Here is a 27,471-nt window from a genome sequence, read left to right as displayed (position 1 = left end):
CTCACGCAGCCAAAATGATCGTCAGTAACGGTGTTCAGCCTTACATCGATCAAACTGGAGTCAGACACTGATGGAGAGACTCAGGAACTTTTAGAATGCATCTGGACATTTCTGAACGGTTAGTGGATAAATTTATGTAGTTGCTGTGGAGTTGATTCAACTCATCGACTAGCTTGTGCCGTCATGTTAATCTTTTGTGCAAATCCAGCATTGAATTCACCCTCGTTTGTGAAGCAGTCCGGTGTAAAATGACAACATGGCAACAACACTCTACTACAACAACTCTTCCTCTTCTCTAAAGCAGCCCAACATGGCCTCACCCCCTTTGTTGCGTGTTCTCAGGGGTGGGGTTTATGTAAATTTTAGGGTTAGTGATGTCACCAACCCGGGAATAAGGTCGTTGTAGTCCCTACCAGCTGTTTGTTGTAGTCCTTAAACAGCAAATTCTTTAAAAGAAAATATCTAATTTTGCATTGAAGTTTGAGCGTCGTAAATTTGCAGATGTTGTTTATGCTCAAACAGCAACATTACACACCAGCCTAAGTTAAAAAAAGTGAAATCATAATGAACAACCCCTATAATCAGTTACTGACTTTGTCAAATCCAGACCTGCAGTTTTTTGCCTATTTTTCCAGGCTGTTTTTTTCCATCCATTTTTCAGTTTTTGCATGGAATCATCACTGGCACTTTTACGGTGGAAAAAGGGCGACTGTGACGTCCCAATTCCTCTATTTCCCTCAATAATTTTCTGCTCCTCTTTCACTATTCTGTCTAATGAAGTGGCCCAAAATAATAAAAGAGAAGGAAAGTGAGAAGTATGTGTCAATTTTCCTTTCCTTTGACCTCAAAAGCACTTCCAGTATCCGTTAAAGTATATTTCTGTATATGTAATGCAGCGTTTGAAGGCCTTCAGCAGCACCTTGCTTTAAGAGGCTGTCGAGGGGCTCGAAGCGCAGCGAGACGCTGCTCTTCTGTGCTGTATGTAACTTTGATGAAGTGCGGGCTGTGAGTAGTGGCTCCCTGTTCTCCTCTCATTAGCCAGTACCTCTGGCTAACTGCTCCATTATAGCTCATTGTGGTTTCGGAGCTGTGTTCTCGAGGACTAGCCTGTCATTAACGGAGGTAGTCGCCCCACTTCAAATCTCTGCTTGGTTAAAAATAAATCCCCATCCCACCACTCTAACAGCGAAATCGTTTTAAACCGTCTATTATTTTTTAGTTGTGAAATATTTCCTTATTGACAGTGCCCAACCTTGACAAAAACAGCTTGACTTGACCAGAAATGTACTTTTTTGGGGCATGTTTCTCAGACGTCAGCTATTTGACGATAATTGGCGGGAGGGATGGGATCGCTTGTGTTTTGTCTTGTCAGTCTGACCGTCTATTAAATCTTAAAATAGACAAAGAGACTTCAATTTTACAGCACCAATTTTAAACAAAAAAGATAGAGCACATATATAATTCATAATGGCAGACAGACCAGTGAATACAGCCGTTTGCAACGGGTGAATGATTTTTTCTGTTTAATTTCTATCTTCCGTTTTCCTGTAACGGTGGGTTTGTTAAAATAGCACGTTTGAGTCAGACCGACGCAGATCTCGTGGGTCAGTGCAGAGTCCTTACCACATGTCATTTTTTCGTTCGAGAGAGCGAGAGCCTCCTCTTTTCCTGTCAGGAAATGAGAGTACAATAGGGAGCTGTACATAGCACGCGGCTGGGGCCCTGTTTGGGGTTGCACACGCATGTGTGTGTGTATGTGTAAATCATAGACTTTGGGGGGGGGGGTTACTGTACTTAATTGTAAAGAGTTTTTTTTGCTCATTTATAGCCACAAGTCATATGTTACAGATGTTCGAGGAGACTTGATGTATAGTAGCTTCCAGCCTCATATTTTAATTTATTTAATTTTTTTGTGAGGGAACTTGAGATGTTCCTTGTTCATTTGGTGCCCTAGGCGAAATAGGACATGACCAAAGGATAGCACATTTTAAGTGGTATAGCCAGTTGTTTATTATTTTATTTTATTTTATTTTATTTTATTTTATTTTATTTTATTTTATTTTATTTTATTTTATTTTTTGTTTTTATCTATCTATTTTTGTGTGGTCTTGGCTCAATTGGTGTCCTTGTTTTTAACAAGTGATATAGCCAATGGTCTTATTTTTATTTTTTAGTTTATTTATAAACATTACATTCAGTATGTTCTTGTTTTTTTTGTTGTTGTTGTTTTTTTTTTAGTGGTCCTTAATTCAGATTTTCTTTTTATCTGAAACTTTTATGTAAAAACTACTCAAATTATTTGGACTCCTAAGAGTGTATGTGTAGTTCAATGTTATTTTGCCTTTTTAAGTGCAAGAAAAAAGCCCCCTTTTAGCTTCTTATCTCAAGCTTCATTTTGATAATAAATAATCGTCATTACAAAGTGGAAAATTCAGCATTCTGAAAGAAAGAGTGCAAGACGGAGAGAGGGAGAGAGTAAGCTGACCCGCCAGCAAAGATCTCTGTGAAGAGAGCTAATCACTCTGGCAGCCGTTTACGGAGTGCCATGGAAGTTCTACAAATTTGGAAGTCAGTATTGATTTGACGTAATTGTGCACTAATTTTAGAGGGCCGGAGTCTGCAGATGCTGAACATGGCCAAGTGCTGAGGAGAGAGGAGGTTAGTGGCAGCTCAGATAAATGAGTTCGGATCAAGTGGTGGATGAATCTGAACTGTCTATGTATGCATGCAAACAAAGTTAGTGTATGCGTGTAGGTTGCAAATGTAGATATTCAGCCTCCGTTTGGATGCATTTTCTTTGACACTTTTAGCATTGGTGCTTATGCAGGTGATGTAGGTTCCCCACTGCACTTATGAATAAGTCAGAGTTAGATCTGTGGTGCAGTGGTTGGTGGTTGTGCTCGGAGCCTTGGTGCTCATGTGGATGACAGGTTCGAGTCTGCAATGTGCACCCTTGCTTTCTCTCACAAATAATTTCCTGCCACACTCCGCCTAATAAAAGAGGCAAAATGAAACAAAAAGAGAACTAAGAAAAACTCAAGGGTCAAATATGTTTGAGGGCGATGCAGGTCAGTAGAGCTGATGGAGTTTTCTGCCTCTGCTATCAGCAGTGCCAAGTCTGTGCTCCCCCACAGAAACAAGAGCTATTTATAACTGTTTCCCCCACCCTTCTCAATCCCTGTTCCGGCTGGACCGTAAGGGAATAACGCTGTTTAAACTGGCATGCTTTTGATGCCACCAGATAGGCTGTATATTGTGTGGTTCAAAGGGGCGGAACTGATTGTGTGTGTGTGAGTGAGTGAGTGTGTGTGTGTGTTTGCGTGTACATATGTGTGTGCTGTCACACTTCTTACTCCAGTGAATGTTTCTCAGGGTAGGTTATTTCTGTATAGAGACACACCTTAAAGTCTACAAAAAAAGCATTGAGATATAAATTACCGTTCAAAAGTTTGGGGTCGGTGCTTTTTTAACATTTTATTTTTATATTTTTAAAAGAGGTCTCTTTTGTATGGAAGCTTGTTTCTGCCACTGAAAAAAATATTAAAAAACGTAATTGCGACTCTTTATCTCACAATTCTGACTTTTTCTCACAATTGTGTGATATAAACTCGCAGTTGCGAGTTATAAAGTCAGAATTGCGAGATATAAACTCAAAATTGAGTTATAAAGTCAGAATCGTGAGATATAAAGTCAGAATTGTGAGTTGTAAAGTCAGTATTACGAGAAAAAAAGTCAGAATTGTGATATAAAGTCATAATTGCATGTTATAAAGAGACTATAACGCAATTGTGACTTTATAACTCTCAATTTTGAGTTTATAACTTGCAATTATGACTTTATAACTCGCAATTGCGAGTTTATATTGCAATTTTGACTTTATAACTATAACGCAATTGCGACTTTATCACACAATTCTGACTTTATAAGTCAATTTTGAGTTTATATCTCGGAATTCTGACTTTATATCACGCAATTGCGAGTTTATATCACAATTATAAAATATATTTAATTGTGAGAAAAAAGTCAGAATTGTGTGATAAAAAGTCGCAATTATCCTTATTTTTATTCCGTGGCGTTTATTTATTTATCAAAAATACAGAAAAAAACAGTAATATTTTGAAATATTACAATTCAAAAGACTATTTTCTGTAATAATACATTTTATAATGTAAATTAAAAATTGATGTGATGGCAAAGCTGAATTTTCAGAAGCCATTACTCCGGTCTTCAGTGTCACATGATCCTTTAGAAATCATTCTAATATGCTGATTTGGTGGTCAAAAAACATTTCATATTATAATATCATTCCAATGTTGAAAATAGTTGTGCTGCTTAATATTTTTGTGGAAACCGTGATGCATTTTATTGCAAGATTCTATAATGAATAGAAAGTTCGAAAGAACAGCCTTTATTTGAAGAAAAAACATTTGTAACATTATGAATGTCTCTACTTTCACTATTGATCAATTTAATGCATCCTTTCTGAATAAAACTATTCATTTCCTTTCCCCTAAAAAACTTTTGTAAACTTCTTTGCATGTCAGCTAACCCAGGTCTTCCCTATATGTGGCCATTTGCATGTGTTTATTTGATGGGTATAATGTCTGAGGCTGTTTGCATGACTTTGTGTGTAAGTCCCGCAGCATGATGATGCCAGATGCCCTGGCCGTCAGATTGAGCTGGTAGCAGAGTAAGAGAAGAGCAGATAATCTACGCTGAGCTGCGATGATATCCACAAAGTCACGCATGCCGCTTCTGCCTGCTTCTAGGCAGCCTTACGGTCTCTTAACCTCATGGCTGTGCTCTGTCTGGTTCAGAGCTCTGAGAGTTTAAAAATTGACATTGGTTCCTGCTGGATTTCAGGGGTAGACGTGGACCCGTGCCGAGCAAGAGAGAGAGAGAAACAGAGACAAGTTTAATTGCTCCATCTGCAAGAGGGCTGCAGAACTTGGCCCTGCCTGGGCCGATCCAGATGTTTTCCGGCAAGAAACATCTGAAAATGTTTAATTTCTTTCCCATAGGAGTGAAAAGTCTGTTACATGTTGGATATTTACAGTGGCAACTGCCCTGTTCCATCCATCAAGGCCAGCAGTCTCAGGGCTGCAGATTTACAGCTTTTATTTGATGTTCCGCTGCTGGAAGACCAAACACACAACACTTGTGAACATGTAAACAGCACAGGAGTTCAACATTTTCTTAATGGATAAAAGCAATACTGTTGATTCAGACCACATTGTTTTTGGGTGTGGGGTACTGCCGTTTTGGTGAGGTTCAGAAAGACTGCCACTTGCAAGAACTCTTTCTGGATTTGAGCTCTAGTATATTGAAGAACCTTGGAGGAGCATCCACGTCATATCAAAATTACCATAATTACAAGTTCCTGACTTGTAAAAACTGCTTGCGTCTTAGTTAAACTTTTAATTACAACTTGGAATTCTTCTGAATTTTATGAGCACTCTTGCGTGGCCATTGTGACATAATGTAAAAAGAACCAAAATGACGGTAAACGCAGCATGAATTTGAAGAACTCTTTCAAGTTCTGAGTCCAAGAATGGTGAAAAAGCCTTTCAGGATTCAAGCTGGGTTATTATAATCTTTTAAATGTACTTTTAGTTTTTTTTGTATTCTAATTTCAGTCTTTTAATATTTAGTAGTGCTAAGTAGTATCTAGTAATGTGTTAACTAGTGAAGGTTTTTTAATACACCATGTTCATAATGTTGTATATACTACACGTCAATTTTTTTTTTATTTATTTAATTTTTGTTTCATCAACAGTTATAACACTGAGTTCTAGAATCTTAAGAGTTCTGGAATACTGAAAAATCTGGTTCTGTGTCCTAGGATTTTCCAGGACTTTGCTCCAGCTTTTAGAATGTAGAACTCGGGTTAAGTTAGGTAAAGATTTGGTTCAGTTTTTAGCAGCTCCTACATTACTGTATACAGGCCGTACTGATTTGGGTCCTTGTTTCCTGTCAGGTTTGACCCAGTTTGTTAGATTTGGCCCAGTTGAGCCAGGCTGCATGCTGGTTCTACAGCACGCTGTCATCAGTACGCTGTCATCATCTGAGTTGCACAGTGGGAAAAGTGCTGTCATGGCATTTTATAATTTCTATATGTGGTTCACCACACCCTACTGAAGACAATCACTCTGATGTGTCGATCCAAGATGTTTCTCCTGCCTTTGGTTGTCACATTTTTAAGACACTGATAAATGCAGTTGTCAGCAACTTGAGAAATTATACATTTGGTGGAAAGACCTAGGGAGAGGCAGTATTGGTTCCAAATCAAAAGCTGTCCCAAAAGTTAGGCACCTAATTATGTTGCCTTCTAAGATACCTCATTTTAGCCAAGAATTGGACTCATTGTGGAGAAAGCAGTCCCAGAATGCATTGCGACAAGCTCCAAAATAAATTAAAGATTGCAGAAAATGTCGGTGAGAGCAATTTATAAACTTATTTTATTCAATACTGTGATAGGGAGTTGTAAGATTTTTAAAAATGTATCAGTTGCTATTGGAGGAGATATATCAGCTGATATTAAATTACTATTAATTATGTTGATGCTCATTTACCCTATATTTACTATAATATTACCTTTGCTGTCATGTAAACCTCTTTTAATCATCTTGTTAACGTCAAATGTATAGAAATCGATTGCAAAATAACATCTATGTTGACAAGATGGTATCAACAGGGTATTTTTGGTCAAACCATAACAGAAGGCAGTTGGATGATGTATTATAATCTGTCCAGAATCACCACAGCTGTGTGTGTATTCAGATTAAGAGAGATCAGTGTCTTTATTAGAGCTGTATAAACTGAAGAGCCTATATTACTACCTTACCTCTCTCACGCTCTCGCTTTCTTTCCCTATTGTGTGTTATGGCACTGGGTTTGCATTGGTTGTTCCAGCTGTCATACATCACCGCTGAAGGGTCAGTAAGGTCACCTGTGCCAGTGAGACCCTGGAAAACAGAGGCTTACTGCTTAGTTCAGTGATTCCTTATTAATTCTATAGTTATTGACAGTGATATTCTCATATATGCTGTGATATTGCCTGTGTATATGTATCTGCATTAGGAGTATACCAGTACTAAAAATGTACCAAGAAATCATTCTTATAATGCACTTTTTCATGCTAATTCATAATTGAATTGTATTTATTTTAAATTAAAATATAAATTATTTAAATTATTTAATTTGAAAACAGAATTGTTCAAATAATCAGTTTTATTATTTATTTATTTATTATTATTAGGGAAGTTTAACAAAAGTAAAATACTTTTTCATGATGACTTGTCATTATCAGTGATGATCGAGTAGAAATATTTTTGTAAAATTATGAAATATTATTTTTTATTAAATCTTAGCACATATTTTAATCTGCATGGCCTTCTGTTGACATCTGTTATGACCGTGATCATGCATCCTTTGGCAAACTGACAATTAGATTGAGTTAGGGGGCGGTACCTCAGTGACTGTGGCCACCATTCTGAAAACCATCTATCTTCAGGAAATGATGAAGGCCTCTCCTTGCAGTGGGAGCCGTAACCCAGATACAGTATGTAATTTGCCCATACGTACGCGTCTGCGGCGCTCTATATTAAGGCCAAAAGTTCTTCTCATTATCAGAGTCCCTCATTACCTGTTTCTGTCATCTCATGCTCACAGGGATTTGGATTTATACCTGATAATTACCTTCTATATAAAGCGAACCAGAAACGGCCCGAGCGTATACACCTGAAGCATGCCCCCAAAATGCCTCGACCCAGCACTTGGAAAAATATCGCACGCGTCAAAAAAATGAATGATTTACCGCGTGTGAATGAAAGGGGTCACGGTTATGTACACTTAGCTGTTTTATTTAGGTCGAATAGATGGTAAGTGATGTACATAATGTGCACATATGAGTTCAAAATCTCTTTTCCTAGGCTGTTTTCCATATGGCCATCTTTAATGGACTCGTCACTGCTGCTAATGTATGCAAATTTCAACCTGGTTGCTAATGCAATTACTGAGCCTGCAGTTCCAAGCACGCACGATTCAGTTATTGTGTTTTTCCCCTCATTCTTTCAGATTGACGCCTTGAGTAAAAGAAGTAAAGAATCAGAGGCTGCTTTCCTCAGCGTGTACAAGAGATTAATCGATGTCCCAGGTATGTCTCAGCTCACTCTGAGCTGGCTGCTCACGCACACACACACACACACACACACAAATGCACTCACACACACTGCTGTAGTGTTTCACTGAGGCGAGAATACTGTAAACACATCAGTCATATTTATGAGACCTCTGTCTCTAGTGTCTAAAACACACACACATGCATGCGCGGGCCGTCTTAATGACTTCTACGGCTTTAGAGACCTGCTCCGTTCCAAACCCCACATGCGGAGAAACTTGGATTCTAATAAAATCCGCATTCATTGCCCCACGAACACCTTTTAATCTTCCGAATTGGCTTTCTAACAGTGAGATAATGGCCCCCTGATCCTCAGTTTTTATATGGTAATGTTCTGTTGCGCTGATCTATAATAAGTTAATGGTGCTGCAAAGGTTCATGTGACATCTTGAAGCGTCTTTAGCTCGGCTGTTCGATAGAGTTCTGCTCTAGACTGAAAAAAGTTCACAGAGAGTGTGTGGATAATGTATCAAAACCCGTTAGGCAAAAGCGCGACCCTGGGGTATATCGAGAGAGCCGGCTTCTGGCTGAACTGAACTTCAGGATCAGCATGAGAAACCTTCAAACACCCATACAGTTACACACACACACACACACACACACACAAACAAATCTAACTGTTTAGCTCCACCCACATCTGTTGAGCGACAGGGAGGCAGACAGACAGACAGTGCCGCCTGGGCCTGTTGGAGCAAGTTGGACTGTCTGCCTGCACAACTACTTAGTACATCCCTAAATTACCACAATGCTGCGGTCTGGAGATCCCGGGCCAACTCAATGGCATGTCTGTGTGTTTGAAAGTGTGTGCATGTGTATTTGACTACTTTTATATGTGTATATAATGTGTTTTTGAGAGTGTTTTGTATGTGTGTGTGTTGCAGGATGTTGGAGTGGGAGGTCTAGTCTGGGAATGTCTGTTTCTATCTGTGAAATCTGGAGCTTGTCCAGTCCTGTCTATGTGTCTGTGAATGTGATCACAGCTTGACAAATTATCTCGTGATAGTTACACTGGTACACTGTGTAGGCCTGCATGTGTTTGAGCGTTGTGGTGTGTGTTAACGGGAATGTTCAGAAATGTTCAGTGACTGATATATTAAAATAAATATATATATAATTTTTTTTATTCCATTAAAAATGAATGTTCTGAATTCTCAGTGAGTGAGACACTTTCAAAACCCATGTAAAATAACAGAGACATGATTCAACAGTAAAGATTGTCTTTTTTTCACTTTGCTCAGTCAGGCTAGCCCCAAAATAGAAATATTTTCACTAGCCCCAATACACACACACACACACACATTTTTTAATTTTTATTTATAGTTTTATTTTAAACTGTTGCCATCAACTAAAACTATTAAAACAATTTTCGTCCATCTATATAAAACCTAAATAAAATTAAATGTAAATATATCTTAAAGGTGCCCTCGAATGAAAAATTGAATTTATCTTGGCATTGTTAAATAACAAGAGTTCAGTACATGGAAATGACATACAGTGAGTCTCAAACTCCATTGTTTCCTCCTTTTTATATAAATCTCATTTGTTTAAAAGACCTCCGAAGAACAGGCGAATCTCAACATAACACCGACTGTTACGTAACAGTCGGGGTGTACGCCCCCAATATTTGCATATGCCAGCCCACGTTTCCAACATTTTAAAAGGCATTAGACAAGGGCAGCCAGTATTAACGTCTGGATCTGCACAACCAAATCATCAGACTAGGTAAGCAAGCAAGAACAATAGCGAAAAATGGCAGATGGAGCAATAATAACTGACATGATCCATGATAACATGATATTTTTAGTGATATTTGTAAACTGTCTTTCTAAATGTTTCGTTAGCATGTTGCTAATGTACTGTTAAATGTGGTTAAAGTTATCATCGTTTCATACTGTATTCACAGAGACAAGAGAGCCGTCGCTATTTTCATTTTTAAACACTTGCAGTCTGTATAATGCATAAACACAACTTCATTCTTTATAAATCTCTCCAACAGAGTAGCATTAGCCGTTAGCCATGGAGCGCTATCAAACTCATTCAAAATCAGAAGTAAACAATATAACAGTATACAATACTCACATAATCCGACGCATGCATGACGAACACTTTGTAAAGATCCATTTTGAGGGTTATATTAGCTGTGTAAACTTTGTTAAGGAACTGTTCAAGGCAAGCGCGAGCTCTGTGGGCGTGGACCACGGGATTTAAAGGGGCCGCAGCATCAAATCGGCGCGTTTATAATGATGCCCCAAAATAGGCAGTTAAAAAAATTAATAAAAAAAAAATTATGGGGTATTTTGATCTGAAACTTCACAGACACATTCAGAGGACACCTTAGACTTATATTACATCTTTTAAAAACATAATCTAGGGCACCTTTAAAAGAAAATAGAAATAGTAGCTAAATAGAATTATTGAAAAAAGACTAATAAAAACATCACAAAATCACATAAAAATACTAAAACCTAAACTAAAATTAAAATGAAAATATAAAATAAAAGTTAATTAAAAATATTATTAAATACTAGTACTTTAATAATAATAAAAGACATGCACACATAAATATTTTCTATTTAATTCTTATATTTAATATTCTTATATATAATTCTTTATTTGCGTTCTGTTCACACTGAGTTTGAATATTTAGTATAGGAGTGACAACCAAATTCACTCCTGAAAAACACTTTGATGGTTGTTTACTTACAAATGACAGGAGATAGTACATCCATTTTTCCTGTTTACACCTACAAGGTGCCAAAACGTCCCTATGATTGTCACCAAGTCAGCCATTGTAAATTCAGGACTGACTCCTGTATTCTGTTCACACTTTAACACTAATTTAGGGGGTTCACTCCTGCAATTAAACACAGTTGTCATTTTTAAAACTCTATGGTGATTTTAATGTTTTTTTTTAATTATGTTGTTTTTTTTTTTGCTTTTAGAGATTGAATATGTGTCATAGATGCTATACCTCTACTAAAATAGATTTTAAAGGATCTAAACATTCCCACTTGTCCTTTTTAGGTTCTTTCGGTGAGGCGAGGCAGCATAGTACTTCAGTTTAGCTTTAGACTACAGCCTAACTGAACGGATTGTGCTTGCTGTGTTGTGTTGTACAGCAAATGACACACATCCAAATTGATGTGCCTGTTTAAATCAGATTTGAATTGGCTGGTCATTTCAGTCACATGGCAGTCACGTTCAGAATTGAGCGACACGCGTGGCCACCCATCAAGCTGAGTTGAGCTGAAATGGCAGTTGCCACGGCTACAAAAGGGAACACACCATGACAGCATATCATTCAGACTTCCTCTTGCAGTTTTTAGATATGACACACTCTCACACACCACACATGCACATCACACATAACACACCCCATCAGCGTTTCCTGTACCTTCAGCTGAGAATGCACAGAGGGGGAGGGAGGGATGTGTGCCGAAAACCACAATCTCGACTGTAGCTTCACGTAGAACGTGTACAGGAATGACATGTTTTGTTTTACACTCATCTCTGTCAGCTTTTCGTTCTTCGTTTTTACTCACGCTCGCTCTCTCTCGCGCTCTCATGTTCCGCAGGGGCTAATAAAATAGTTTGATTACATAATTAACTTGGCTGTCTCATTAAGGAAAATCAACGGGAACAGGGCCATAATTAGTCATATAGCAATTAGCATTTGAGGGGGACAGACAGTGATGAAAAAGCGTGTGTGTGTGTCAGAATGTCTTAGTCCTTCAGTGCGGAGGGCTGGCCCCGGTCCCACACCACCGCTGCGCTCGACCCCCACTTTCACTTAACATTGCCTTCCATTTATGAAAGCAACAAATTAACACCCTGCCAAATATGAATTAGTATAACTTCTTTTACAACCTGCTAACCTGAAATTCCTGCTGCTGGTGGTGTATTTTGGACGCTTTTTCTGTCATCAGTCATGAAACTATGATTGTTGTCGGGATTTGATTGAGTGGACTAATTTGTAAGCCTAATTGTTTCATATTTTTCAAAATTATTTTATTAGATTTTTTTTGTATTTTAAATGTAAAATAGAAATATTTCTATTTTTGTAAAAAAAAAAAAAAAAAAAAAAAAATATATATATATATATATATATATATATTTTGTTTTATTTGACTAAGAATGCAACTGCCCTTAGTTTACTGTGGTGGTTCCACAGATTGAGTGTTTTTCAGTTTTACCTTTTAAAGGAGACATTTAATTAATTTATTTTTTGTTGAAAAATAATCAGGTTAAGTTGTTTTTTGTGAATATTGTGTAAAATAAGTGTGCATCTTTGTTTTTAATCTCTGTTGTTAGTGCCATGCTTTAGCAGCAAATTAGAATTGCCATGGTACGTGTCCAGAAAACACTGTACTTTCATGGTCTCTATCCAAAATCAGTGATAATACCATGGTTCTTTTTGGTGCTTTTTTGTTATTGTGATTTAACAGAGCAGAAGTTAACCGAGGCGCTGGAGAATAGTGTGGATTTATTGGCGTGTTTTGGCTTGGTTTGTTTTCCTAGTTAACATTTTTAGCTGCGGTTGGCAATCCGCAAAAATGCAAAAACTGTTTTAGGTATTTAATCAAGCTGCACACTGCACATAGACTAGCCCACGCTGATCTCCATACACAGCTCTCGCTCACTGAATCAAACCTTTGACCTGCTCTGAAAGCGGTACACGCGATATTCTGACCCGTGTGTGTGGATGTGTGTTTCAGATCCTGTCTCAGCTTTGGAGGCAGCTCAGCAACTCCAGGTGACTGTTCGGAAGATGCACGACTTAGAGACAGAAAACCAGAGGCTCAAAGATACACTACAAGAGTACGAACGCGAAATCGCAGAGGTTAAAAACCAAGGTAACCACCCCAGCCTTTCAGTGCTTTTTGAAATGATGGAAAAACAAAACAAATTTCCCACAAAACTAAATATGTACAACTTTCTTCGCGTATGAATGAAATGCAACCAGATGTAATGCGTATGATGTAACCAAGCCCGAATGGTTGGGGAGAACTTCATTGAATCAGTAAAAAAAAAAAATATATATATATATATATATATATATATATATATATATATATATATATATATATATATAATTTTACTGATTCAATGATGTTCTCCCCACCCATTCAGGCTTGGTGCAAAACTGAACATCTCACTGGTCATACAGTGACTGACTGTATTCATCGTCTGATTGCATGCACCAAACCATGACGTCCGTTCCGTGACCGTTCTGGACGAATACATGTATTGTTACACCCCTAATAAGTATATATATATATATATATATATATATATATATATATATATATATATATATATATATATACACTGTGTGCAGAATTATTAGGCAAGCTGATTTTCTGATCATATTTTTTTTCCAAGCACATTTGACCAATTCCAATCCACATCAATCTTAATAACTACTATTAATATTGTTTTTAATCATTTATAAGTGATATATAATTGTTCATGAAGGCTGGAAATGAAAAATGCCTTATATTCAGGTGTGCAGAATTAATAGGCAGGTTTGCTTTTACAGGCAAAATGAGCCAAAAAAAGAGATTTAACTTAGACTGAAAAGTCAAAAATTATTAAATACTCACGAGAAGGACGCAATACTAATGCAATACTAGAATTTGCAAGTTAAAGCATGACCAAGGGAAAGCAAAATGCTCATGGGGTCAGCGGGGTCATACAAAATCAGGTGGAAAAGAAAAGACATGTTAACTGCAAAAGAGTTAAGAATTAAGGTGAAGAGTTAAGTGTGAAACCATCAGGAACCCTTTAGTCTCCAGCGCCACCATTTTCCAGAACTGCAACCTACCTGGAGTCTCCAGAAGTGCAAGGTGTCAGGATCTCAGAGACTTAGGTTAGCTAAAGAATCCTAAAAAATGACCCGCTCTTAATAATAATCACAAGCTGAAATGTTGTGAAATACATGAAGACTGGGTTTTTATAGGCTTTATAGACAGACAGCTTGAGAGTGACTCCTGAAGGACCAGCACCACATCCTCTTGTACCACTGTTTGAAGAATTTATCTTCCAAAATCTGGCAGTAAGGTGTGGGAGTTTACTTTTAGTCCCTCTCTTATCCTGAAATGTCCGTCTTGCAGAGATGGACTAAAAATGATCTTCCAAAACTTACTGCCAGATTCTGGAAGATAAATTCTTCAAACAGTGGTAAAAGAGGATGTGGTGCTGGTCCTTCAGGAGTCACTCTCAATCTGTCTGTCTATAAGGCCGATAAAAACCCAGTCTTCATGTATTTTATAACACTTCAGCTTGTGATTCTTATTAAGAGCGGGTCATTTTTTAGGATTCTTTAGCTAACCTAACTAAGTCTCTGAGACACCTTGCACTTCTGGAGACTCCAGGTAGGTTGCAGTTCTGGAAAATGGTGGCGCTGGAGTCTAAAAGGTTCCTGATGGTTTCACACTTAACTCTTCACCTTAATTCTTAACTCTTTTGCAGTTAACATGTGTCTTTTCTTTTCCACCTGTTTTTGTATGACCCCGCTGACCCAATGAGCATTTTGCTGTCCCTTGGTCATGCTTTAACTTTGCAATTTCTAGTATTGCATTAATATTGCGTCCTTCTCGTGAGTATTTAATCATTTTTGACTTTTCAGTCTAAGTTAAATCTCTTTTTTGGCTCATTTTGCCTGTAAAAGCAAACCTGCCTAATAATTCTGCACACCTGAATATAAGGCATTTTTCATTTCCAGCCTTCATGAACAATTATATATCACTTATAAATGATTAAAAACATTATTAATAGTAGTTATTAAGATTGATGTGGATTGAAATTGGTAAAATGTGTTTGGAAAAAAAATATGATCAGAAAGTTAGCTTGCCTAATAATTCTGCACACAGTGTATATATATATATTCAATATTCATTGACCATTCATTCATAGCCTACTTTTCTCAATCCAATCCTGATGGATAACATAAATTTTTATTAACTATCACTACATTACTAACTGTAATATTGTTCCACTCAAAATTGTCACAACATGGAATTTAAATGCTGTTTGCAAGCATTCTCATTTTGTAAAACAGGATTTATCTGTACCTAGCAAATGAAATGAGTTATTCATATGTCATGTTGGCAGGCCGCATAAGTGTACCCATATAGATGGGGCCCTATTTTTGTTCAAATGAGCTGTAGTCATCTGAGCTCTATTTCTGTCCTGCTGCTGTTTCAGCCAGACGTTTCCCGTTTTTTCTTTTTTTTACGTAAACAAGAGGGAAAGATCACTCCCTCACGGTCTGTGGAATTCCCCTAATCGATGCAGTCCAATAACGGCAATATTTCATTTGTCCCACACCAGCCGTAGGTACCACCACATGCGACCTCTCTCACACAGACACACGTATACGTGTACACACACAGTTGTGTTTCCATCTGAGCGGTCCGCTAGGTAATCCTTCCTATTCTACACGCTGATCTTTCTCAGGTCAGTGATCCTCCAGTCTCCCAGTGTTTAAAGTCCAGTTTAGCATTTAAGGGTCTAAAAGGGCTCTTGTGGGACTGCTGCTCATTGATTATGTGTCAGCACTGAAGTGGTGGAGTTTAAATCACCGCAGATGGCTGTGCAGGAGACGGAGAGAGGAGGAAAAAGCTCTCTATCAGGGATATTTTGTGTGGATGTGTGTGTAGGTATGCAAAACACAAATTTTTCTATTGTGGTGGGGACTTTCCCTTGACTTCTGTTTTTTTTTTTTTTTTTTTTTTTGGATATATACTGAGTTAATGAAATTTTCTATCTTCTTACCCTAAACCTAAATAAATGAATATAAAGAAATGAATGAATTTAACATTTCACCCTAAAATGAAAATTTTGTCATTTACTCATCCTCATGCCATGTCAAACGCGTGCGAAAGCAAGCAATTTCAGAGAATGTGCTGGTCATTCTTTTCAGTGCAATAACAATGAATTAGGTTTTGAGCTTTCGGGCTTCAAAAATGATGCAGAGGCACCATAAAAGTATGATAAAAGTGGCTCATATGATTCGTGGTGGATTCACAGTCTTCTAAAGTCATACAGTAGCTTTGCTTGAGAAACAGACTGAAATATAAGACATTATTCACTGATGATCTTTCCTCAAGTGGGCTGTTACCTTGAAAACTGCTAAGGCTGGATCATTGAGTCTGATTTTCAGTGAGAAATTACTTAAATTTCGGTTTGTTTTCACACAAAGCTGTCATATTGCTTCAGAAGACTTGGAATATAGTCGTATGAACTACTTTTATGATACTTTTATGGTGCTTTGTGTCCTTTTGAAGCTTCAGTTCCCATTCATTGTACTTGTCACAGTCTTTATTGCTCCTTTTGTCTTCCATGGAAGAAAGAACGTTATACTGGTTTGGACTTGACTTGAGGGTGAGTAAATGATGACAGATTTTTCATTTTCGGGTGAATTGTTCCTTAAAGATATAATTTAGTATGTTTATTAAGTGGTTTTCCTCTTGGCGGGTTTTAGGTTTTACTATTTGGCCCCCACAATGTAGACAAAAACTAAACCACACACATCCATAGACCTCTACTGTCTTTCTTTTTAATGCCCTGATCACTCTCTTTCTCTCCTGCAGAAGTCACTATTAAAGCACTTAAAGAGAAGCTGGAGCAGTATGAGCGTTCTCTGCAGGCCAAGAACACAGAGGAAGCTCTTGATCAGAACCAGGACCGATCAGGAAAAGAAGAGAGGGAAAGCAGAGGGGAAAACCTTCCTAACAACTATGCAGACAAGGAGAGGTTAGCCTGATCATTGCACAAATACAATACTACATTAATCATCATGTTTACGTTATGAATTCATAGGCTGTGTTTCAAAACCCAGTGAGCTGCCTGCCTAGACAGCAATCGTGAGCATCATAAGTGCGTTGAAATGACATGCTGAAAAACAGAATCAGCAAAGAAATCATAATGAGATTATAAATGCAGAGCTAGAAAAACTATATTCTCAGTTGTAATCAGCATTTTTTGACATCTAGGTCATTTTTTGTGAATCATAGGTGCAGTGTTAATTCTGACAGCAAATTTCCATTTAGTTTTAGTCATATTTTAGTCATCAGAAATTGTTTTAGTTTTAGTCTAGTTTTAGTCGACTAAATATCAAAAGATTTTAGTCGACTAAATCAACAGTAGATTGTCAACTAAAATCTAATTTAGTTAAATTGTAATTCATTAAGTAAGCATTTCTCTAACAATACACAGATCCAATACACTGATATACATCTGATATTCTCCAAACTGTTTCTGTTCACTTAAGAAAACCAACTGTACTTTACTCGCCATAGCAAGTTTAGTTAAAAGTTTTAGTAATTTTTGGTGTTTATGTTTTTTAGTTTTTGCTTTTAAATGTCTATATAGTTTTGTTGTTGTTGTTGTTGTTGTTGTTGTTTTGTTATTATTTTTTATTTTTGTTAGTGTAGTACATGAGGTTAAGCTAAAGCTTGTAAACTAGATGAAAGAAAATAAGTTTACATTTTTATATATAGGCTATTTTTTTTTTATTTTAGTTAACGTTTATTTCAAGTAAGGAAGTTTTTTTATGGTTTTAGTTAACTATAATAACCCTTATACTTGTAAAATATATTGAATAATGTGTCAAATAATGTCTTTCCTTCCTATGACAGAAGATACAGTAGTTTACTGTGAATTAAATAGAAATTAAATTAAATACAGTTTATTATGTAAACAAAATGACAATAATGACCAGGAAAAAATTATAATTATAAACCATACCAAAGTCCCTTTAAGACAAGTCATTTCACTCGGCGGCCATCTTTGAAACGCCTCTCGGGCATCCTGGGCATCATGCAATCTCTTTGAAGGGGAAACATCAAATTCTCCAAAACTGTTCACCAACCATACGATTAAATTTCATATTTGAAATCACCAATGAAATCTAACAACAACCGGCTCATAAATTTAGTTTCTAAACGCTCGAATCATGACCAAAAAAAACTATTTTTCAGGCTGGATCAAGCTAATGCGCATGCGCAAACCCTCTTCGGAGGCGCGCGTCTGAATGTTTCTATAGAAACCGGTGATTCTAACGGCCGCTGAAGTGACGCGATGACTTTACCAGTCGGCGATTGGCTCTTATTTAGAAGGCGGGACTTATTCCGCCATATTGCGCGTTACACTTTCTCCCATTCAAAACAATACGAGTGACATGTCTTGTGTTATTCTATAGTCTTTGACCATACTCAAATACACCGTGACTCTTATTCTGAAATGTCTGCAGTCTGCATTGTAGCAGGCTGCTCATGAGGGAGATAAAATATGCGTTCTTACAACCGTCTAAAACATACTATAATATAAACATTGTGTAGTAAACATTGTCATAATTCATCAACATTAGCTTATAAGCAATCTCTTGGCATAAACGTGCGCTATTCATTAATTGTGCAGCAGTCAGATGTGCTGCTTCGCGAGCCTATAGAGGGCGCAACAGCGCCGCTTTTCCCGTGGTTAGAACAGCACGTTACACTTCAAATGTGCGCGTCTTCCACACAGCAGACCTGACTGGATATCTTCCCAAATTGTCCCTCTCTTTCATTTTCGTCTCGTTTTTATCCGTTGACGAAAATTAGAGTAGAATTGAGTTATAGTTTTAGTCATTCAAAACGCATTTTTATTTAGTCATCGTCTCGTTTTCGTCTGTGAAAAAATGTCGTTGACGAAAATTATGGCGAAAATTATTCGTCAACGAAATTAACACTGCATAGGTGTCTTTGTAACTAAATTCTGAATTCTAGACAACATTTTCCGACATGATGGTTGCACTGAATGTGTCTGTGATGGCCAAAAATGCTGTCTTGATCAGGGTTATAGTTAACTAAAACCATAAAAGAAACATTTTTGTTACTTAAAATAAAATAAATGTTATCTGAAATAAAATCAAACTAAACTTATTTTATTTCATTCAGCTGCCACATTGCTCTTTTATATATTAAAATACCTAAAAAACCCCAGCTATATAGACATGTAAAAAAAACTAATAAAATTACAAAAATACACAACAAAATTAAAACTTTAACAAAAATTTAAATGAAAATGTAAAATATATGTACAAAAATTTGAACTAATTCAAAATATTAAAGGATTAGTTCACCCTTATGTTGTTCCAAACCTGTATGAGTTTCTTTCTTCTGTTGAACTAAAAAGAAGATATTTTGAAGAATGTTGGTAACCAGAGAGTTGATGGTAGCCATTGACTTCCATAGTAGGGGAGAAAAAAAAATACTATGGAAGTCATTGGCTACCGTCAACTGTCTTGTTACCAACATTCTTTAAAATATCTTCTTTTGTATTCAACAGAAGAAAGAAACTTATACAGGTTTGGAACAACAAAAGGGTGAGTAAATGATGAAAGAATTTAAATTTTTGGGTGAACTATCCCTTTAGTAAAAACTTTAATAGTATCTCAATGATGCTAAAATAACACTAATCTCGATACAGTAGGCAGCTCACTAGGTAGCTCACTTTAAAAATATAGCTATACGTCCACGTCGGAAATATTTAGTCATTAAACGTTAAAAATGTTACATAATATCAGTGCATCTAGTGAATTATTCACTATTATGTCAGTTTGTACTGTAGTACTGCAGCGTTAATGTGACTGTTCTGTCATGTTGAGAAACAGTTGTTTTAATTGTCCTCTGTATGTCTCTATGCAGTCAGCCACAGCAGAGCCAGGACGGAAGGACAGAAGACTTGGACATGAAAACACAGTCCTTACAAACAGGTGTGCTAATGCATTCACCATCATATTAGGTGTTTTTGCAATTACATACATGTAGTTTCACTTTTTACTGACATGCGTTTCATTTGTTGTGCAGCACTTGAAGCAACTCAGGCAGAACTCCACGAACTGAAGACGAAATACGATGAAGAATCCACAGCAAAGTGAGTAACCCGTTTTCATTCTGACGGGGACGCAGCAGGAGACGGTGTGGATTAGCGCCGAAGTGGCTCGGATTCCCCCTTCCGTACTGTCTCGACTGTTTGCTAGGCGTGCTACATCTTTGTCTCACCTTTGCACACACATTTACCCACATTTGCGTGTCCATACAGACACAGACAAACACACACACCCCTTTGATCCGCACCAAAACAGCTCATAATCCTACTGCAGACAGGTTTGATTATGGGGGAAAACACAGTGTGGTGAAATCACACCTTCATTCATGGACAAGTTTTGATATTCAATAGTCCTCACATCCCGCCCATGCTGCCTTCATGGCTACACGAGACTGAATAATGGATGACACAATCCTCATAACTCGCACGGATGCTCTGAGTATCCAATAATGACGGGATTCGTACCATCGACTGACATTTTGTAGGCGGTGAATCAGTGTGTACATACGTGCTCAGATGCGTCTTTTGTTTGCGCATTGTGTCTGTTTGCCTTGATCTGGGTCATGCGTGTGTGTTTGTGTGCGTCTGCATGTGTGCGTTCCCCCGCTCGCTCGCTCGCTCTCTCCCTGTCATGTGGTCGGGGTTAGGTGGCAATTTCCTTGTCTTGCTGTCACTGAGGAATGCATCCTGTTGCAGAGTGCACTTGCTGCGGGCTGTTTCGGCGCAGATCTCTGCACTGGGAGTGGCGTAATTACACTACCTGTGATCAAACCAAACCCTGCCATGCCAGACCCCCAGCACTGCACCTTTGAAGTCAAAGAAGCCACTCTTTTTAGCTCAGAAACCCACCACGGTGAGCTGCCGTCGAACCGGAAGGTCACGGCGAGGTTTATTTATTCCACAAGCATTGCAGACACAAATCTTAACAAAAGATAAATCTCACTGTCTTGCTTGTGCACAAACATTTGAATATGACTGTGTACGTGCAACCAAGAAAGACACACACAAAAAATGCATTGTGACATTCAGTAACATTGGCCTGTTTCCAATCCGCTCGGTCTCTCCCGGGGACTCTTACAGAGAATGTGGCAGGTAAAACGTTTCCGCTCCATTAGATTTCTTACCTGCTTCTCATCCTGGTGCTCCAGCTTTCTTTTATTAGCATTTGCTTTAGTGCTTTCTTTGCTTTACGAATTAAGACTCATTTTTCACAGTATATTGGTGATGATTTTACTGCCGATATAAAACTAAATTACAATGTTGATATCACAACAAGTTTAATATGCAAGTTTAATTTACCGTAATGGGATTTAAAGGGGTTTTGCAAACCCTTGTCACCTCGTTACTTGCGTATGAGAGGGTAAATATAAAGATACCAAGTCTTTTTTATGCAAGTAGCAAATATAATGTCCTAACCAGCTGTTTCTGTGAAACTACTGCATAATGTGACAATCACAGTCTGTCAAAAGACATTTAAATATTTGATGTACAATTTTGTTGAGCCAGGTTTTGAACCCAGCAATTGATACGATAAAGTCCTCGTTGTGACGTGGTTTGTTGTATTCATTTCTGAGAATCGATTCCAACATCCAGATTTTTGAATTAAAATATCCAAATACCACTAGAACAATGTTATATATTTTGTTGACTTGTGTACTTACATTATCCCAAATGTTTTCAAGAATGTTTAAATCCAGAGAAATAAGCAATTTGAACCAGGACACCCACGTTACCCTCGATTTCCAGTTTTATTTTGTAGAAACCATGGAAACACCAAATACGCTTTAATATATTATGTGTTTTTATTAGACAGGTGAGCAACTGTTTGGATACATTCATCGATAGAAAACTAATCACTGTTATATAGCTCAACACACTAAGGCCACATCCACGCGAAGCCAGAGTTTCCTTAGCCGTGCTGTATACAATTTTTAGGAAAGCTTAGAAATAAAGCTTTACTTTAGTAAAGCTAATAGGCTCAGTAGCTTCTGCAGCACGAACACAAGCATGTAGTCCGCTATTATTGTTGTTGCTGTTACGTGACGTAGCGGTGTCTGACTAGGGTCGAGCGAGGGGTGATGACATCGTTTCACAAAATACACGGATTCGCTGTACACGCGAAAATGCGAGGGTGTCATTTTCAGATTTATCCACTCTGGGAGTTTAAAAAAAATAGCAGTTTCAGGCTTCCAAAACGACGGATCCGTCTGGACGAAACGCTGATACGATACAAAATTTTTACGGATACAGCTAAATGCGTCTCCCTGTGGACGGGCTCTAAGTCTTATTGTTTAAATCTCATTTTCTTGATTTACCACGAGTACCGTGTTTTACCATGACTAATACCGATCTAGCTTACTGCAGTGTGCAACAAGTGTCTCATAGTAGCTGCCGAGCGACCGCACAGAGTAGCACTATAACAACTTTCAACACACAAATTTATCTAATATGATAAAACAGTGCTGCATTACCCCACATACGCATGACCAAAAGAAACGGAAGTGCTCGTCTGTGACATAATAAAAGTTCCGCTGCTCTCGAGCCGTGTGTTGTGCTTATCTCTCATTAGCAATCGCTCCAGGGGCCTCCTTCCGCTCCAACGGCTTTGAATATGAATATGATTTCTGCCAGAGTCCCATTGGATTCTTTTCCACCGGCTGTAGATCTGAAGACAACACCTCCCATGATTCCGCAAAATCAAAGCGCCATTAAGCTACCCCTTTGTTTTAAATAAGCGACCTCCAGCGGCAGAAAATTACATATTGTGCCTTTAATTAATTCATATGAATTCATCAATTCATATCATCATCCATGGAAAAGATGCATTTTCTTTCTCAACTGTTTACGTTCACTTAAAACATAACTGACTGTGTTTATGTGAATACTTGCCAAGACATTGCATTTTGCAATGGCATTTTGACACTATTTTGTGTGTATTTGACTGTTTGAGCGCAATAAGCAGCGAAAAAACTCAATTTAATACCGAGAGGCGGCGTTATGGGCATGCACACAAAATCTGCGGGAATGAGTAAAATCCAAGCTGAAATTCAAGCCCTGTAACACCAACAATATTCATCCGCAGCAAATGTAACACATGGCGGAGGGCAGACGGGTTTGTGTGTCAACTCGCTGTCGGAGAGATGAGAGCGAGAAAGCGCAGCTGGTATTATGTATTTATTCTGCGGAAAATGAGTATTGGAAGCGTTTCAGATAGTTTTTTTTTTTGCATTTTATGTATTGTTATATAGGCAAGCATCACTAATTATAATCTTTTTGTTGTGTTTTATATATAATACATAGTTAAATATTGCTTTTATGGCTTTTTATGTTTTGTTTTGTTGGCGAAAATCATTGAATACATTTTTGCTTAATTATTAAAAAACTGTATTATTAGTAATTATGTAGATTACATATAAACTGTATTTACATTGCCAAGCAGACTTAAAATGTTCAATTCAATAATGGCTGTTTGGTTGAAATGGAAAAAATCACCATTTTTAGCCATTTCAGAGCAAATGCATATCAATATAAAGCTCAATATTTCATTAGCAGTGGTTTTGGTCTATGTACATATGCTGTATACTGTATATATATATATATATATATTTGTGCTTTACACATCCAATTTTGCCTAAGCCTGGATCGTCTATAATCCAAGGCTTCATCGTTATCTTGTTGTGATTGCTGACTTAATGAGGTTACGTGATTCTGTGCATGTCTTTGGTAGGGGATAAAGGAATCCCGCCCCCCATCTAAGAGCCCTTTCCTGGCCTCAGGGTTTTACATGCTCCGTTAGCTCAGTTCATCCACAGTGACAGTAGGTGGATCTCAACGGGAAGGGTGCAGAGATGTTTGTGCGCGAGTATCGCGTAGTTAAATAAACATAAGAATGTGTCATGCTCCACAGTGCTCCAGTAATAAGCGAATGAGAAAGGAAGTCCCTCGGCGGGCAGTTGTTCTTCCTTTGATGCAGCCGGTTAGCTCTGGGTGTTCAGCAGGTATGGACAGATAATCCATAACGTTGATCGATCATCACCCATGTGAACCGTAGAGTTGTTTGCAGTCATGCTTACTGAAAGAATGCACGTGTTAAACTCAGTGTGGCATCACGTAGAATGGAATAAAGATTCGATGTACGCTCATTTTTTTTATTTCATTATTTTTTCAGCCTCTAAAGCGACTTTTCATACCTGCTGATGTAATCAAGGCCATGTGGGCGGAGAAAACTATAATATTAATCATTGAAATTTTAGCCTGACATGTTTTTTGATGGATAGAAGAGTTACTACTTCTTTTATTCCAGTTTTCACCCTTTTAACATTCAATTTGTCTTTAACTAGTCAGTCCAGTAACATCATTCCTATTTTTGTCTCTCATATTCCTTCCTGTCGTCTCACCCTCCCCTTCCTCTTTTTCTTTTTTAGTTCAGTCTGAAGGAAGGATTCTATCAGCTGCAAAGAGTGTGTATTTGGAGTGTGTGTGTGTATGTGTGTGTGTGTGTCTTGGGTTCAGGGTGAAAAGAGGAGCAGGGTTCAGTCGAGCGTAATAATGGAATGCTTCAATTCGCTTCGCTGTTTGTATGCGACCTCTCTCTCCCTTTCTCTCTCTCTTTTCCCCTCCCCCAACGCCCTCCCCCACTATCCCTCCCCTCCCAGACGTGTTCACGGTGGAATGTCCGCCTTTCTCACAGGCCCGCGAGGTGTCTGTCGTCCCAGCCATCTATCTTGTTCGCTCTCTCTCTCTCTCTTTAGGGCTCTGTGTTGTGCTGAAATTTTAATCCGGTTCTTTTTCTTTTCCAGCCCAGACTCTCCTCTCATCCCTCCTCAGGACCTCCTCATTAAAGTTTTGCCAGCTACAGTAACTACAGCTGGCACATACATGGGCATCGGCCCATGCATGCCCGTGCAAACACTCGCAAGTGCTGATAAACAAATGTTGAGATGAAAAAATTCTAAACAATGTATCTGGAGTTAATATTTAACGCATATATCCATAACTTATTAATATTAACTTATTGTGTTCATATTTAACTCAGCTTAGTTGTATTTAACTTAATATTTTTGTATTTAAAATATTGTCTATGTAGCTGTCGTGTTAACATGTCCGGATTTACCTCAATGTTTATGTGTTTAATTCATCTAATTTATATTTAATTTATACTTTTTCCAGTTTAACTTATATGTATTTAATATAAAGTTTCCTTATTTAGCTCAACATTCCTATTTAAATATTTTTTTACTATTTAAGTCAGCTTATTTGTGTCACATTTAATGTTTCCGTTTTTTTCACCATATGTAGAATGCTTAATTAATATATCAAATATAAATATATTTTTATTACTTTTTCATATTTAACTCAACGTATTTGCGCTTAATGTTTTCGTATTTGACTTAACGTATTCAGATCTACCTCAACATTTAGATACCTAACGTTTATGTATATTTTCATATTTAGCCATTTATCATATGCACAATTGACTTTTTCACACTTAACCCGATGTTTTTGTAGTAAACAAAGTGGAAAAATACGTCGAGTTCATTACCTCGGGCAGTTTTAGCAAACGCAAGGCTCAGGGTTGAGTTTGTCATGCTGTGTGGCCTGTTGTGCTTGTTCCCAGCGTGGTTAAACTCTCTCTGGTTTCTCCCTGACTGAATTGGAAAGGAACAACATGCAATTAAAGTTGTTTCTCCTGCGCTGAAAGTGGCAGGTTGGGTTTTGCAGTGTGTCCTTTACGAGACAAATGGGCAGTAGATGGGGAGCTTACAGAAATAGCAGCCGTGTGTGAGGCCTGTGGAATTGCGTGCGTGTTTGTGCGGATGTTGGATAGCGAGTGTGCGCCTAGGTGGGGATGTGTGCATGTGTTAAAAAGAGAGAGAAATGGAGAGAGACAGAGTGAATTTCTGTTTGTGGTTTATGTGGGCTCTGCGTATGTGTGTGTGTGTGAGATGTAAACTGTGGAGAAGTGCACTGGGCCAGTGAGCTGGTGCAGTCGGCGTTCTGGCATGCAAGAGCTGTGCGCATGAATTTCGTCGGCTCCCGGTGACATGACAGTCCCCACGAGCTCGCCGCGACCGCAAGCACGCGTGTGCGTGTTCGCCTGTGAACATACCTTCAGATCCTTTTGTCTTTGCGTCCTGTGATGTTACGTGCACTGACTCGGATTAACAGCGCAGTTTGATTCCCTTCAAATCCAGGCAGAAGAGCAGCGTCAGGCCTGTTCACACCTCTCAGCCTTTTTCGTCTCTGCATCCAGCGTGTTTTGCTTGACAGGGTCTCTGCTGTGCTGTTGGTTGTGTGACATTTCAGAGGGTGGATTTTTGCTCTGTCTGATCCATTTGTCTGTACTCCCATCAGTCTGGCAGGTTTTGAATTACTGCGGGGAACACAAAGGACCTCATCCTACCCACCTGATTTATCTGCACAGATCTACGCTCGCCGGCTGAGTGCAAAGAAAACATTTCATCTGTGTCAAGCAAGACATTTCGCCTTCCCAGAAGCTCTTACATTGTTCGCTGATATTTCCACCGTATTGTGCAGATGTATTGTACAGCAATCCAGCTTTTTCAAATAGAGCCCTGTACAATAGCATGAACTAGCATGATTAGCTAAGCTAATATGACTATCACTATTGCTCATACTTATGGTTATGGGGTTTTCTAAACCACAGACCCGAAGCATTCAACTTCGTTGTTGTGTAATTCAACTAACATGGGTGATAGAAATACAAATTATACCTCAAATTGTGCGATTTGAAGAAGAAAGATAAAACATGAATGTTTTTAAAGCAATAAAACTTGTGTTATTCATCTGGAGGTAGATAAAACTGGCAAAAAAATCCCATAGCAGGAGCTCGCTGACCAATATTTGTAGAACAGCATATTATAGAGATTTGAGGAAGGAGTTTTTTTTACTTGGGCCAGTAAGTAACCAACCACCAACCAGTAAACAACCACCCTTTTTCTTCATATTTTCAAAAACTCAAAGTTTTGTGCTTAATGTTTGTGTATTTTAACTATTTGATAATTGTACTTACCTCAGCGTTTTTGTATGTAACTCAATATTTTTATATTAAGGAATGTTTCATTTGCGTAGTTAACATTTTCGCACTTAGCTTATGGTTAAGTATTTTCTGAACCACAAACCTATTATTGAACCTAAATATTAAACATTGGTAACATGTAAACTGACTTGTACTATTTGTGATATAAACACAAATAATACCTCAAATAAAGGACTATTAATTTTCTAAATGATCAAACTTTGCGGTTTTCATCCGGTGGGCGATTAAATTGGTGAAAAAAATCCCATAGAAAGAGGTAACAGGCCAGTATCGATGGCTCAAAATAATATGGAGATCTGGGGTTGTGATATTTTAAAACGCCTCATATTTCCATCAGAAAATGTTGAATAACTCAATA

At 37.9% G+C, this 27,471-nt stretch overlaps 1 protein-coding gene across 14 annotated transcripts in view; it reads left to right on the top strand.

The window, feature by feature from the left end:
* The window catches only part of cux1a (cut-like homeobox 1a), a 145,588-nt gene that overhangs the window by 72,670 nt on the left and 45,447 nt on the right, over nt 1–27,471 (top strand). For all 14 annotated transcript variants that reach the window (XM_048180814.1, XM_048180809.1, XM_048180810.1 and 11 more), the window contains 5 exons: nt 8,077–8,155; nt 12,895–13,032; nt 16,774–16,936; nt 19,870–19,937; nt 20,032–20,098. In XM_048180814.1, coding sequence (XP_048036771.1) covers nt 8,077–8,155; nt 12,895–13,032; nt 16,774–16,936; nt 19,870–19,937; nt 20,032–20,098 — 515 coding nt within the window. The remainder of the gene's footprint in view (nt 1–8,076; nt 8,156–12,894; nt 13,033–16,773; nt 16,937–19,869; nt 19,938–20,031; nt 20,099–27,471) is intronic.

The sequence above is a fragment of the Megalobrama amblycephala genome, linkage group LG2 (assembly GCF_018812025.1).
Source record: "Megalobrama amblycephala isolate DHTTF-2021 linkage group LG2, ASM1881202v1, whole genome shotgun sequence".
NCBI classification, from domain to species: domain Eukaryota; kingdom Metazoa; phylum Chordata; class Actinopteri; order Cypriniformes; family Xenocyprididae; genus Megalobrama; species Megalobrama amblycephala.
This window is presented reverse-complemented; position numbering and strand designations above follow the sequence as displayed.